The 12790-nt window shown below is 42.5% G+C and overlaps 1 protein-coding gene across 5 annotated transcripts in view; it reads right to left on the reverse strand.

Moving 5' to 3' along the window:
- Nucleotides 1-12790, reverse strand: part of LOC106577570 (regulator of G-protein signaling 12) — a 66170-nt gene that overhangs the window by 27875 nt on the left and 25505 nt on the right. For all 5 annotated transcript variants that reach the window (XM_014155718.2, XM_014155720.2, XM_014155721.2 and 2 more), the window contains exon 4: nucleotides 1579-1600. In XM_014155718.2, coding sequence (XP_014011193.1) covers nucleotides 1579-1600 — 22 coding nt within the window. The remainder of the gene's footprint in view (nucleotides 1-1578; nucleotides 1601-12790) is intronic.

Here is a 12790-nt window from a genome sequence, read left to right on the forward strand (position 1 = left end):
GACTCACAGTTAGTACTTGCTATCATGGCACCAGATGGCAATTTCATGGCTGTAAATCCCACCAATCAGAGAAAGCACAATAGCAAAAACACAAATGGAAGACAGCAGGGTATGTTACCAAAATGCCCTTGAATGGTCAATGTCAGACAAGACAAGTGTTCACGATCTGCCAAGGCTAACAAAATTGAGGAATTTGAATAGCCTCTGTTGGGAGTTTTATGAAAACACTACACTGAGAATAATCTATGATTAATCCATAGCCTCCAGCACCAAGGTATCTAATCAATGATAAGCATGCAGAAGCACAGGAGGAATTTCAAACAGATGTAGTTTCAATTGAGGTTTATCAAGCAAAGTTTCTTAATGCTATTGCAAATATTACATGACACCTCGGACACCAAATCATGACTGTTCGTGACTGACTACTTTACAATGCTGTGAGTAATGCCACAGCATGCAGTCTAACTATAGCATCTCATGCCTTTGTTAGCCAATTCACCCAGCTGAATCAGCACATGTGCCAATAGAGTTTTAAAGGCATAAAACAAGCTGATTTCACAGACCATTACATCTCCCATTCAAAGACGCAAGAGTCATATTACATTTTCTATCGCGACAATCAATTTGTTCCAGACATTTGTTTATATTTTTATTTCAACTCTGCCAATTGACCTTGGTGACATTATATTTGGTTTCGAGTTGACAAGATATTTGGTTTGGAGTTAGCTGTATTAGATTCGGATGTTGGGAATATTGTGTTTGCCAGCAGAGAGAAAATATGGGGCCTGTGTTGCTTTGTTAATGAGATGGTTTTCAGGGTAAATAGCATAGGGTGTCTGAACCAAAACCTCATTAAATGCGGTAAGCAGCGGCAACGCCGAAGCTCCATTAACCGTGGCCTTCAGCAAACATGATTAAATGTCTGTGAAATGGGGAACAGACAGCAAACACCAAAGCCCAAACCCTAAAACCCCTGCACAAGCGCCTTTTGTTAAAGTCGGAAATAAATAGGTTGACATCATATTCTGTGTGCCTGTTTTATTCAATAACTTCCGAATTGCGTGTGGTGGAAAGTGTAATAAAAAAGAAACTGGAAACCGAGAAAGTCGCATTCAAAACAAATGCACACAAAAGTGACCATAATTGTTCTACAAAAGGGTCTACACTCTTAGAAAAAAAGGTGCTATCTAGAACAAAAAATGGGTTCTTTGGCTGTCCCCATAGGATAACCACTCTTAGTTCCAGGTAGAACCCTTTTGGTCACAGGTAGAACCCTTTTGGGTTCCATGTAGAACCCTTTCTACATGGAACCCAAAAGAGTTCTACCTGGAACTAAGAGCCGCAGAACCCTTTTTGGAACCCTTTTATGTAAGAGTGTATGGCGGGACAAAATGCCCCATTTGGTCCGGGGCTTGTTTAGGAACTTATTAAACTAATTTGGTCAGTTAGTTACAGCTAGTACATACAGCTGCATGCAACAAATCTCTTTGCTGTGTTTTGATATCACGGATAAAGTAGCTAAATGGGTGGGTGTATGGGTGGGTGTAATGGGTGTAATGAAAAGATAAATGTACTCACCAGCATCTGAGGAAGCAGTCGACTGAAAGAGAACAAAGAGAGACATGAGTGAGAAGCTGCCCTCATGTCCTCATCCTGCTCTGAGGCAAGGAACGACTGGAGCCTGAGAAACAGTGTCTCTCCAGACATCCCACCAGTGTGTGTGTGTTACTGCAAGGGGAGGGCCCCTGTTTTCTAATCAGGGGCCATTAATGTAGGGATGTGGGTGGACCAAGGGCCTCTGCACACACACAGCTGTTCACACCTCAAGATCGTGGCCCGCCCCTCACCACACACATTCACCACCTACGACTCACACGTCTTGAACACACAAGAACATGCTCAGAGAAAGAACGAGAGACGCACACACAGACAAACACACACACTCTCTTTCACACACACAGACACAAAGACCAAGAAGTAGCACAATCCCTTTCGCTGGTGTCGTGATCAGATCAGAAGTCATTATGAGGAGCCACTTACGCGGCCGTTGCTTGCAGTAATGGGCCACTTTTGTCATGCTAATTCAGGGGCTGAGTGGCTATAAAAGTCTATACAAGGCTATAGGTCACAGAGTGAAGAGTCATTCCAACAAGCGCCTTTGGAAAGACTCAACAATTGCATTTCACCAAAATGTTGCTATTTCACTGGCATGTTTATTAGTGTGATGCTCTCACACAACCAATGCCTGACTTGATTTTATATATTCACATGGCAAACAGAATGAGAAGACATTGCTGGAAGGAGAATGTCAGAAAGCCAGATATACCTCTTATCAGTTTAGATAGAAAATAAAGATTTAGAGCAAAAAAAATTACAATATTTTCACATGCCGCAAAGGAAATGAGTGGAGCATCATTCTTTCCAAGAACACTCTTTAAATCAGTGTGTTGGAGGATTCATTAAGAAAGAGAGACTGATGCCCGACGAGCATTCGAGAAGCCACTTCAAACTGTGAATGTGCTGGGATATATGTCTAGACAGGGCACTTCCAGCAAGGCTAATGCTTGAGATAATTCAAGCCCTGATTTTGGATTTCAATGGATTTCAACAATATTGTGGAATATAAATCAGATCTAGAGACTTGAAAGTTGAAATTGAAGAGATTTGAAAGTTGTCATCAACATAACATAAACACAACATAAGCATTTCTATACACTCGCAATAACATCTGCAAACCAATGAAATTTGATTTGAAATTAATTAAAAATATTTCTATGCATAGGCCTAATTAGCAATGTTTTAAGTTAAAGGAGTGCATAATAAGATACCCTTTCTTTGTGGATCTACTATTGGTCACAGCTGGGAGATGACGTGACACATACAGCCTGGGCCTCTTCTGTGGTGGCTAGACCACATATAGTCAGGAGTCAAAGAGAGAGAAGATGAAGAGGTCAATAGAAAATAGAGGAAGAAAATGTAGAGAGCACCCGCTCAAAACGACTCCAGCACTTAAACCACCACCCTTAAATACACAGTAGTCTCCAGTAACCATGTTTCATTCTAAACTAGACAGCCATCATCTATGACATACGTCTTGACATGTTTGAACTCGTAAAAAGTCCCTGCTGAAACCATGAAATGATACAGGGGAGTCACTAGAGTAGTAGCCTGTACAGACCTAGTAGTAGTTTGAGATTGGTGTTCAAAGAGTTGAGATGTCAGCCATATTCTGTTCTCTAGGATAATGAACTCCCTTCCCAACCAATCTTTCATTCATGACGACTCATAGGAGAGCATGTCCCAGGAAATCTCATGACACACTGCGGATGTTAGCCAACCTAATACCTGCCCTTCTAAATTACTATGTGTCATATGAGAAGTATTTCTGATGAATGAAAACATCAGATCACGTCACAAGTCACGTTGCCTTTAACATCATGAAGGCTAAAGTTCTCGCCACACCTATTAAAGTTGTTACTGCTCTGTTGATTAATGAAACGGAGTGTGTGTGTGTGTGTCTGTGTGTGAGTGTGTAGCAGCCTACAGGGGTTACTGAGACCACACATACGCCTCAGTGTGTTTTCCAGCTCGTTATTGAAGAGATCAAGTGATGGCTGGCCACTTCTGTTGTCTCAACTGCTCTGCTCTCTTCCTCTGTTCACACCTCCAGTGACACCCCGCAGACAAGCTCTATCCATGGGTGGCACTAAGCATGACAAGCCTTGAGCATAATATCATTAGTAGCCAACAAAGGTCTTACAATATAGACAAAGCTATGTTTCTAGCTACAATCCGGGCTTTAGTGATCCATCACCAGCGGGTACTAATCCACTATTTGGAAAAGACACTGTTAAAGTGTAATTTACTGAAGTTATGAGGTTTTCATATAGCCTAGGTGCTGGTAGAGAGCTCCAGGGGGCACAGATTATACAGGGATTTCTCAAAAGTAATGTAGGCAATATCGGATAGTGCAATCCAATGAAGCATGACAAAGAAGATATAAAGATAAAGTGAAGAGCAAGACAGCCATGGGGGATGTAAAGAACATATCAGGTGCGACAACGTACAAGCACAATCAGGTTAAGAGAGAAGAAAAAAAACGACTTTTCCAATGTAAGTATTAACATACAGTATGGTGGGCACAAGCTATGCATACATTTCCAACACTTATGAGGCTTTGTCCTAAACACCACACATTCAAATCACATCACACTTCTTGACTTGTTTAGGCATGCTCGTGTCCCTAGAACCGTGTTAAGAGAGATGAACTCTGTCGATCACACCAGTAGAGCCAGAGAGAGAAATGCCTTCACAACCTTCACAGTTCCTCTCTCCCAAATCATAACTGTGGAATGTAATGACTAAAGCAGCTGAGTCCTTCACCACCACCAGACAAAAGAGTGAAACTGTCCTACAAAGTTCTCAGAAGTTTACTTACAGTGTTGAAATACCAGGTTTTCTTGAAGGAGAGTCTCTTTTTGAGACTCATTATTCTCAGAGTCTGGTGAATGCTAACAGGCAGACAGATGTGTGTCTGAGCGCATACCTGAACACTCCCCACCCAAACGCTGCCACCATGTCTGTACAAGTCAGAGTGAGCCGGGGAAATTTGACGAGGTACCAGACAGGGGAAGCTCTGTTCCCCTATACTCCTGTGCTTTCTGTTACCGTGGCAATCCACACGAGCAATACAGTACAGCCTCTGCCACCATAGGGCGTTAGGGATTCAGATGAAATAACCCCCCCCCCCTTCCTTTGTTTCCAGACACAGTATTCTATATTCATTGCTTCGAGAAGGCTGGAGTCACTGCTAAATTGAAACCAGATGAATGTTCAATCAGATTTAGTATTTATTAAAATCCTTACATTTCTGCTCCAGTTTATTTATCCTCATCAGGTTGCACCATTCAGCTATAATTTGATCCACCATAACTATCAACTACAACTACAAAATCAATGGACAATTGCTATAACCAAGAAAACAATTTATGATTTCATGAAAATAATCATGTCAACTATTTGACTGGTTCTACTAGCACAAAAGAGAAGAAAAATACGTTTGCAAACCTTTGGCATTGGAGTCGGACTGAGTCGTACTTCTGCTGCTTTTTGGCAATCTCTGGGATCTGTCTGCAGATTGCTTTGCACCCAATCTATTTTCCTTAACATGGGTGGCCCATTCTGAGGTTTTCCCATAGCTAATGGACAAGCCTGATTGCATTTAATTCCTCTCTAAACACTCGTTGCCTCATGACCTGAAAGTGCAGTGTAATCGTGCTTTCACATGCAGTACTTCTTAACATGCAAAATTTTAGGGTGGATTTTTTTCCTGTCCTAGTGCATTTAAACATGATCTATTATGGTCTACGCATTTTACTATTATATTAGGATCCCCATTAGCACTCTTCCTGGGGTCTATTCATGTTTATCAGTCAGGGTCTGTTTCAAAAGAGTGAGAGCGAGAGAAGAGGGAAGAGAGAGAGGGTGTGTATAATAACAAATAACATCTGACAAGCGGTAATTAGAATTGGGTGAAAATAGACAAAATGAGTCAGACCCTAATGAATAATCAGAATAAAGACAGCTCTCCTGACCTCTTGACTCTTTCACATCTTGGGGTGGAAAGTTCAGGGTTGGTGAGTTCATCTCAACTTAGCTCTGAGAATGTGTACAACTTCACACAACACAAACAAGCAGTAACCAATCAATATGTTTTGGTTTCACGTAAGGCATCTCTTTAGATCTGTTCTTCATCCAACTGTCATGCTTACGATTCTACCTTGCTGAATTAACTGGCTGTAAGAAGAAAGCCTTGCAGAAAATTGCCACGCTTGATTACTGACATTTCCCAAAATGCCTTAGTCTGTCCCAACCATTGTCTATTGGGTCCCAGGGCTTCTAATCATCAAAATGAAGGCATTTTATGATGAGACTCCAAAAGTGGACTTAATGACACTGAGCCAACATTCCCCACAACCAGAGCCAAATCAATTACTCAAATATTTCCTTTCCTCCCTATATCCTCCCTGTAAAAACGAACACTCTAATGTCAACGAGACCCAGGCAACACAGGTCGACTTCTAAACAAATCAATCTCAAATTGAAGAAGACAACTAATCTCTGCCTGCTTTCTTATGGCAGACAACAAACTATGCCTCCGAAAATAATTACAAGAGAAAGACTTGGAAGCCACTTCCTTTTGAGGGAGGGAGGGCAAGGACGCAGCGACTGATAAGATGGAAGAGACATTTCTTCCCCAACCGAGTGAGGAGAAGAGAGAGAAGAGAGACTCCTCTGGCGATATGCGACCAACTGAAGAAACCCCCAGACAGAGAGACAGCCTTGTGTTGTGTGCTTTAGAGATTATGACTTGTGTCCAAAAATGTTTTTGTGTCCAAAAATGTTATTGTTGCGACAAAGCCACAGTAGGTCTGATACACACTGTGAATCATCAGCTCAGATGTGATGATGAGCTCATGAACGATGGTTAGATGACTGGCACCACAATGGTGGAACCAGCTTTCTCAATGCTAGGACAGCAGAGTCCCTGCCCATATTCCGAAAAACGTCTAAAATGACACCTCTTCAAAGAGTATCTTAAATAAGTCTGTCTTAAAAAAAAAATACATAAAGAAAAAATTGCAATTGTCTTTCCTACTAGCACCGACGTTGTACTTATTACGATTCTGATACGTGGTTGTCTCACCTAGCTATCTTAAGATGAATGCATGAAGGGCCTTTGACTGTCATTTAAGATCTTTCAAAATTTGCATGTAAACGGCAGCCATTGTCCCCCTGAGCTGGTATGTGTGGATGACGTGTGTGTGTGTATATATATATATATATATATATATATATATATATATATATATATATATATACAGTGCCTTCGGAAAGTATTCAGATCCCTTGACTTTTTTCATATTTTGTTACGTTACAGCCTTATTCTAAAATTGATTCAATGTTTTTTTCTCTCATCAATCTACACACAATGCCACAATGACTAAGCAAAAACTGAAATATCACATTTACATTTATTATCATACAGCCTCAAGTCTTTTTGTGTATGAGGCTACAAGCTTGGCACACCTGTATTTTGGGAGTTTCTCCCATTCTACTCTGCAGATCCTCTCAAGCTCTGTCAGGTTGGATGGGAAGCGTTTCTGCACAACTATTTTTAAGTCTCTCCAAAGATGTTCAATCGGGTTCAAGTCCGGGCTCTGGAGCAACTTTTCATCAAGATCTCTCTGTACTTTTCTCCGTTCATCTTTCCCTCGATCCTGACTAGTCTCTCAGTCCCTGCCGCTAAAAAACATCCTCACAGCATGGATCTGCCACCACCATACTTCACCATAGGGATGGTGCCAGGTTTCTTCCAGGCATGATGCTTGGTATTCAGGCCAAAGAGCTCAATCTTGGTTTCATCAGACCAGAGAATAAAGTTTCTCATGGTCGGAGAGTCCTTTAGGTGCCTTTTGGCAAACTCTAAGCACACTGTCATCTGCCTTTTACTGAGGAGTGGCGTCCGTCTGGCCACTCTACCATAGAGGCCTGATTGGTGGAGTGCTGCTGAGGTGGTTGTCCTTCTGGAAGATTCTCTCATCTCCACAGAGGAACTCTGGAGTGCCATCTGAGTGACCATCGGGGTCTTGGTCACCTCCCTGACCAAGGCCCTTCTACACCGATTGCTCAGTTTGGCTGGGCGGCCAGCTCTAGGAAGAGTCTTGGTGGTTCCATTTAAGGATGCCACTGTGTTCTTGGGGACCTTCAATGCTGCAGAATTGTTTTGGTATTTTGGTACCCTTCCCCAGATCTGTGCCTTGACACAATCCTGTCACGGAGCTCTACGGACAATTCCTTCGAACTCATGGCTTGGTTTTTCCTTTGACATGCGCTGACAACTGTGGGACCTTATATAGACAGGTGTGTGCCTTTCCAAATCAGGTCCAATCAATTGAATTTACCACAGGTGGACTCCAAGTTGTAGAAACATCTCAAGGATGATCAATGAAAACAGGATGCACCTGAGCTCAATTTCGAGTCTCATAGCAAAGGGTCTGAATACTTATGCAAATAAGGTATTTTTTTATTTTGAATAAATTTGCAAACATTTCTAAAAACTTGTTTTCGCTTTGTCATAATGGGGTATTATGTGTAGATTGATGAGGAAAACTATATAAGGCTGTAACGTAACAAAATGTTGAAAAAGTCAAGGGGTATGAATACTTTCCGTATGCGCTGAAAAACTCCAGCCCACAAATCACAAGGCTCGCTACAACAAAACCACCCAAATAAGATGACCCCAGAATTTCAAAACACTGCATGCAACCCTTCAAGATTTCTCTCTCTGTAGTAGGACTATTTTGGTGGAGACTAAGGGGGAGGAATCTGGGATAATTACAAGTTTCATGTTGGGAAACCCATTATTTTGTAATTGTGTGGGAGTGAAAGGGGGGAGAAAGCAGGACGAGGGTGTGGTGGCATCTTATGTGGCTAACTCTGCACGCCCTCGAGGCTCATGGGAGGGGAGCCTCTCCTCCATCATAGTCAACTAGGCTGCGAGGTCACCTGTGTCCCGTGTCTGAATATTTGTCTTGCATGGACCAGTTCGGTCTTCCTCAATGTTCCTCAACTGATTTACCCCAAAGATTATGTTTGCAGCTTAACGTTGAACATCACACACTGTACAGTAGGCCTGTTATGAAAGTCTGAGATTCCAGCTATGTTATCCAATCTATTCTAAATTAAATTACCCATTTTTGATGGTTCCACCACACTGACGTATTTGCATTCAGAGTGACACTAGTAATTACTTAATAGAGCGAATGTCATGCCTCAGAAAAAAAAGGTGACTATATTTACGAAGGGTCAGGCGGGGTTACATTTATATGGTCTCTAGAACAAGGAGGAAACACTCAGTTTCGACTGTTATGTAGCCTGGGCTTGGTGTGTCTGACCCTGAGAGAAGTGGGGCATCAGGAATGAGAAAGGTAAACATCTCCAGCGAGAGGAATGCTAACACAGTAACTCCTTGCTAACATGGCATCACCATCACTGCTGCCCTAGTATGGCCTGGCTAATACTGATTTTATATATATATATATATATTTCACACAGTACCAGTCAAAAGTTTGGACACACCTACTCATTCCAGGGTTTTTCTTTATTTTTACTATTTTCTACAATTTTGAATAATAATGAAGACAACAAAACTATGAAATAACACATATGGAATCATATAGTAACCAAAAAAGTGTTCAACATTTTTTAATATTTGAGATTCTTCAAAGTAGCCACCCTTTGCATTGATGACAGCTTTGCACACTCTTGGCATTCTCTCAACCAGCTTCACCTGGAATGCTTTTCCAACAATCTTGAAGGAGATCCCACATATGCTGATGATTGCGGGTGATTGTGGAGGCCAGGTCATCTGCTGCAGCACTACATCACTCTTCTTCTTGGTCAAATAGCCCTTACACAGCCTGGAGGTGTGTTGGGTCATTGTCCTGTTGAAAAACAAATTATAGTCCCACTAAGCGCAAACCAGATGGGATGGCGTATCGCTGCAGAATGCTGTGGTAGCCATGCTGCTTAAGTGTGCCTTGAATTCTAAATAAATCACAACAGTGTCACCAGCAAAGTACCCCCACACCATCACACCTCCTCCTCAATGCTTCACGGGAACTACACATGCAGAGATCATCTGCATCTCACAAAGACACAGCGGTTAGAACCAAAAATCTAATATTTGGACTCATCAGACCAAACGACAGATTTCCACCGGTCTAATGTCCATTCTTTCTTAGCCCAAGCAATTCTCTTCTCCTTATTGGTGTCCTTTAGTAGTGGTTTCTTTGCAGCAATTTGACCATGAAGGCCTGATTTACGCAGTCTCCTCTGAACAGTTCATGTTGAGATGTGTCTGTTACTTGAACTCCGTGAAGCATTTATTTGGGCTGCAATTTCTGAGGATGTTTTTTTTATATTACTATTATTACATTTTATACCCATTTTTCTCTGCAATTTCGTGGTATCCAATTGGTAGTTACAGTCCTGTCTCGTCGCTGCAACTCCCGTACGGACTCGGGAGAGGCGAAGGTCGAGAGCCGTACGTCCTCAAAAACACAACCCAGCCAAGCTGCACTGCTTCTTGACACAACTCCCGCTTAACGCCCGCTTAACCAGCCTAACCCTAACCCTGCGCGATGGGACAGGAACAACCATGCCGGCCAAACCCTCCCCTAACCCGGATGACGCTGGGTCAATTGTATGCCGCCCCATGGGTCTCCCGATCGCGGGCAGCTGCGACAGAGCCTGGACTCGAACCAGGATCTCTAGTGGCACAGAGCCACTGCGCAACTTGCAAGGCCTTGAGGCTGGTAACTCTAATGAATTTATCCTCTGCAGCAGAGGTAACTCTGGGTCTTCTTTTCCTGTGGCGGTCCTCATGAGAGCCTGTTTCATCATAGTGCTTGATGGGTTTTGCGACTGCACTTGAAGAAACTTTTAACAAGGCACACCTGTTAATTGAAATGCATTCCAGGTGACTACCTCATGAAGCTGGTTGAGAGAATGCCAAGAGTGTGCAAAGCTGTCATCAAGGCAAAGGGTGACTACTTTGAAGAATCTCAAATATAAAATATATTTGTTTAGCACTTTTTTGGATACTACATCATTCCATATGTGTTATTTCACAATTTTGATGTCTTCACTATTAGTCTACAATGTAGAAAATAGTAAAAATAATGAAAAACCCTGGAATGAGTAGGTGTGTCCAAACTTTTGACTGGTACTGTATCCTTCCGAAAGTATTCAGTTCCACATTTTGTTACGTTACAGCCTTAATCGAAAATTGATTATATAAATAAAAAATACTCAGCAATCTACACACAATACACCATAATGACAAAGCGAAAACATTTTTTTTTTTTATGTTTGCAAATGTATTAAAAATGAAAAACAAAAATACCTTATTTACATAAGTATTCATACCCTTTGTGAGACTCTAAGTTGAGCTCAGGTTCATCCTGTTTCCATTGATCATCCTTGAGATGTTTCTACAACTTGATGGCAGTCCACCTGTGGTAAATTCAATTGATTGGACATGATTTGGAAAGGCACACACCTGTCTATATAAGGTCCCACAGTTGACAGCGCATGTCAGAGCAAAAACCAAGGCATGAGGTCGAAGGAATTGTCTGTAGAGTTCCGAGACAGGTTTGTGTCGAGGCACAGATCTGGGGAAGGGTACCAAAAAATGTCTGCAGATTTGAAGGTCCCCAAGAACACAGTGGCCTCCATCATTCTTAAATGGAAGAAGTTTGGAACTACCAAGACTCTTCCTAGAGCTGGCCGCCCGGCCAAACTAAGCAATCGGGGGAGTAGGGCCTTGGTCAGGGAGGTGACCAAGAACCCCATGGTCCCTCTGACAGAGCTCCTCTGTGGAGATGGGAGAACCTTCCAGAAGGACAACCATCTCTGCAGCACTCCACCAATAAGGCCTTTATGGTAGAATGACCAGATGAAAGTCACTCCTCAGTAAAAGGCACATGACAGTGCGCTTGGAGTTTGCCAAAAGGCACCTAAAGACTCACATACCATGAGAAACAAGATTCTCTGGTGTGATGAAACCAAGATTGAACTCTTTGGCATGAATGCCAAGCGTCACGTCTGAAGGAAACCTGGCACCATCCCTATGGTCAAGCATGGTGTTGGCAGCATCATGCTGTGGGGATGTTTTTCAGCGGAATGGACTGAGAGACTAGTCAGGATCGAGGCAAAGAAGAACGGATAAAAGTACAGAGATCCTTGATGAAAACCTGCTCCAGAGCGCTCAGGACCTCATACTGGGGCAAAGGTTCACCTTCCAACAAGACAACGACCCTAAGCACACAGCCAAGACAACGCAGGAGCGGCTTCAGGACAAGTCTCTGAATGTCCTTGAGTGGCCCAGCCAGAGCCCGGACTAGATCCATACCGAACATCTCTGGAGAGACCTGAAAATAGCTGTGCAGCGATGCTCCCCATCCATACTGACAGAGCTTGAGAGGATCTGTAGAGAAGAATGGGAGAAACTCACAAAATATAGGTGTGCCAAGCTTGTAGCGTCATACCCAAGAAGACTATATTTAATCAATTTTAGAATGAGGCTGTAATGTAACAAAATGTGTAAAATGTCAAGGAGTCTGAATACTTTCTGAATGCACTGAAACAGGAATGGAGAAGGACTGGGCCTTGACATTGGGATAGTCCCATTCCCTGACTTCCTGAGTGTAATATTCAATTCTCAATTCTGTGACTTTGTGATCTAGTGCACGATTGGTTCTACTGGTCATACTGGGAACCTGAGCTGACTGGGTGACATTGGGAGAAGACAAGGGGGACCGGAGTTTCGGTTAAGTCGGTCCCCTCTGGGGAAAAGCGAAGGGATGCAGTCATCTAGTTTGTCCTCATCGGTATTTGGCATGGGGACAAGTTCGGGGCAGCTCTCAGAGGGGCAAAAATAGACGTTTCTGAAGGGAAACTGTTACGGAGACTGAGTGGATTAGAGGAGAGAGTTATGTGGATTGCTGTATAAAAATACACTGAAATATTACAAACTGGTGCCATCTAATCTAACTTAGATTCAGTAGTGTAAATTACTACTTAAGTATTTTTTGGGGATATCTGTACTTTACTATTTATATTTTTGACAACTTTTACTTTTACTGTCATGTGTGCTCCTTCTCCAGCCTCTAGGTCACCAGGCTTCTCGTCGTCAGACTCACCTGGACTCCATTATTTCCTTTAT

Source organism: Salmo salar, chromosome ssa18 (genome assembly GCF_905237065.1).
Source record: "Salmo salar chromosome ssa18, Ssal_v3.1, whole genome shotgun sequence".
Lineage (NCBI taxonomy): Eukaryota > Metazoa > Chordata > Actinopteri > Salmoniformes > Salmonidae > Salmo > Salmo salar.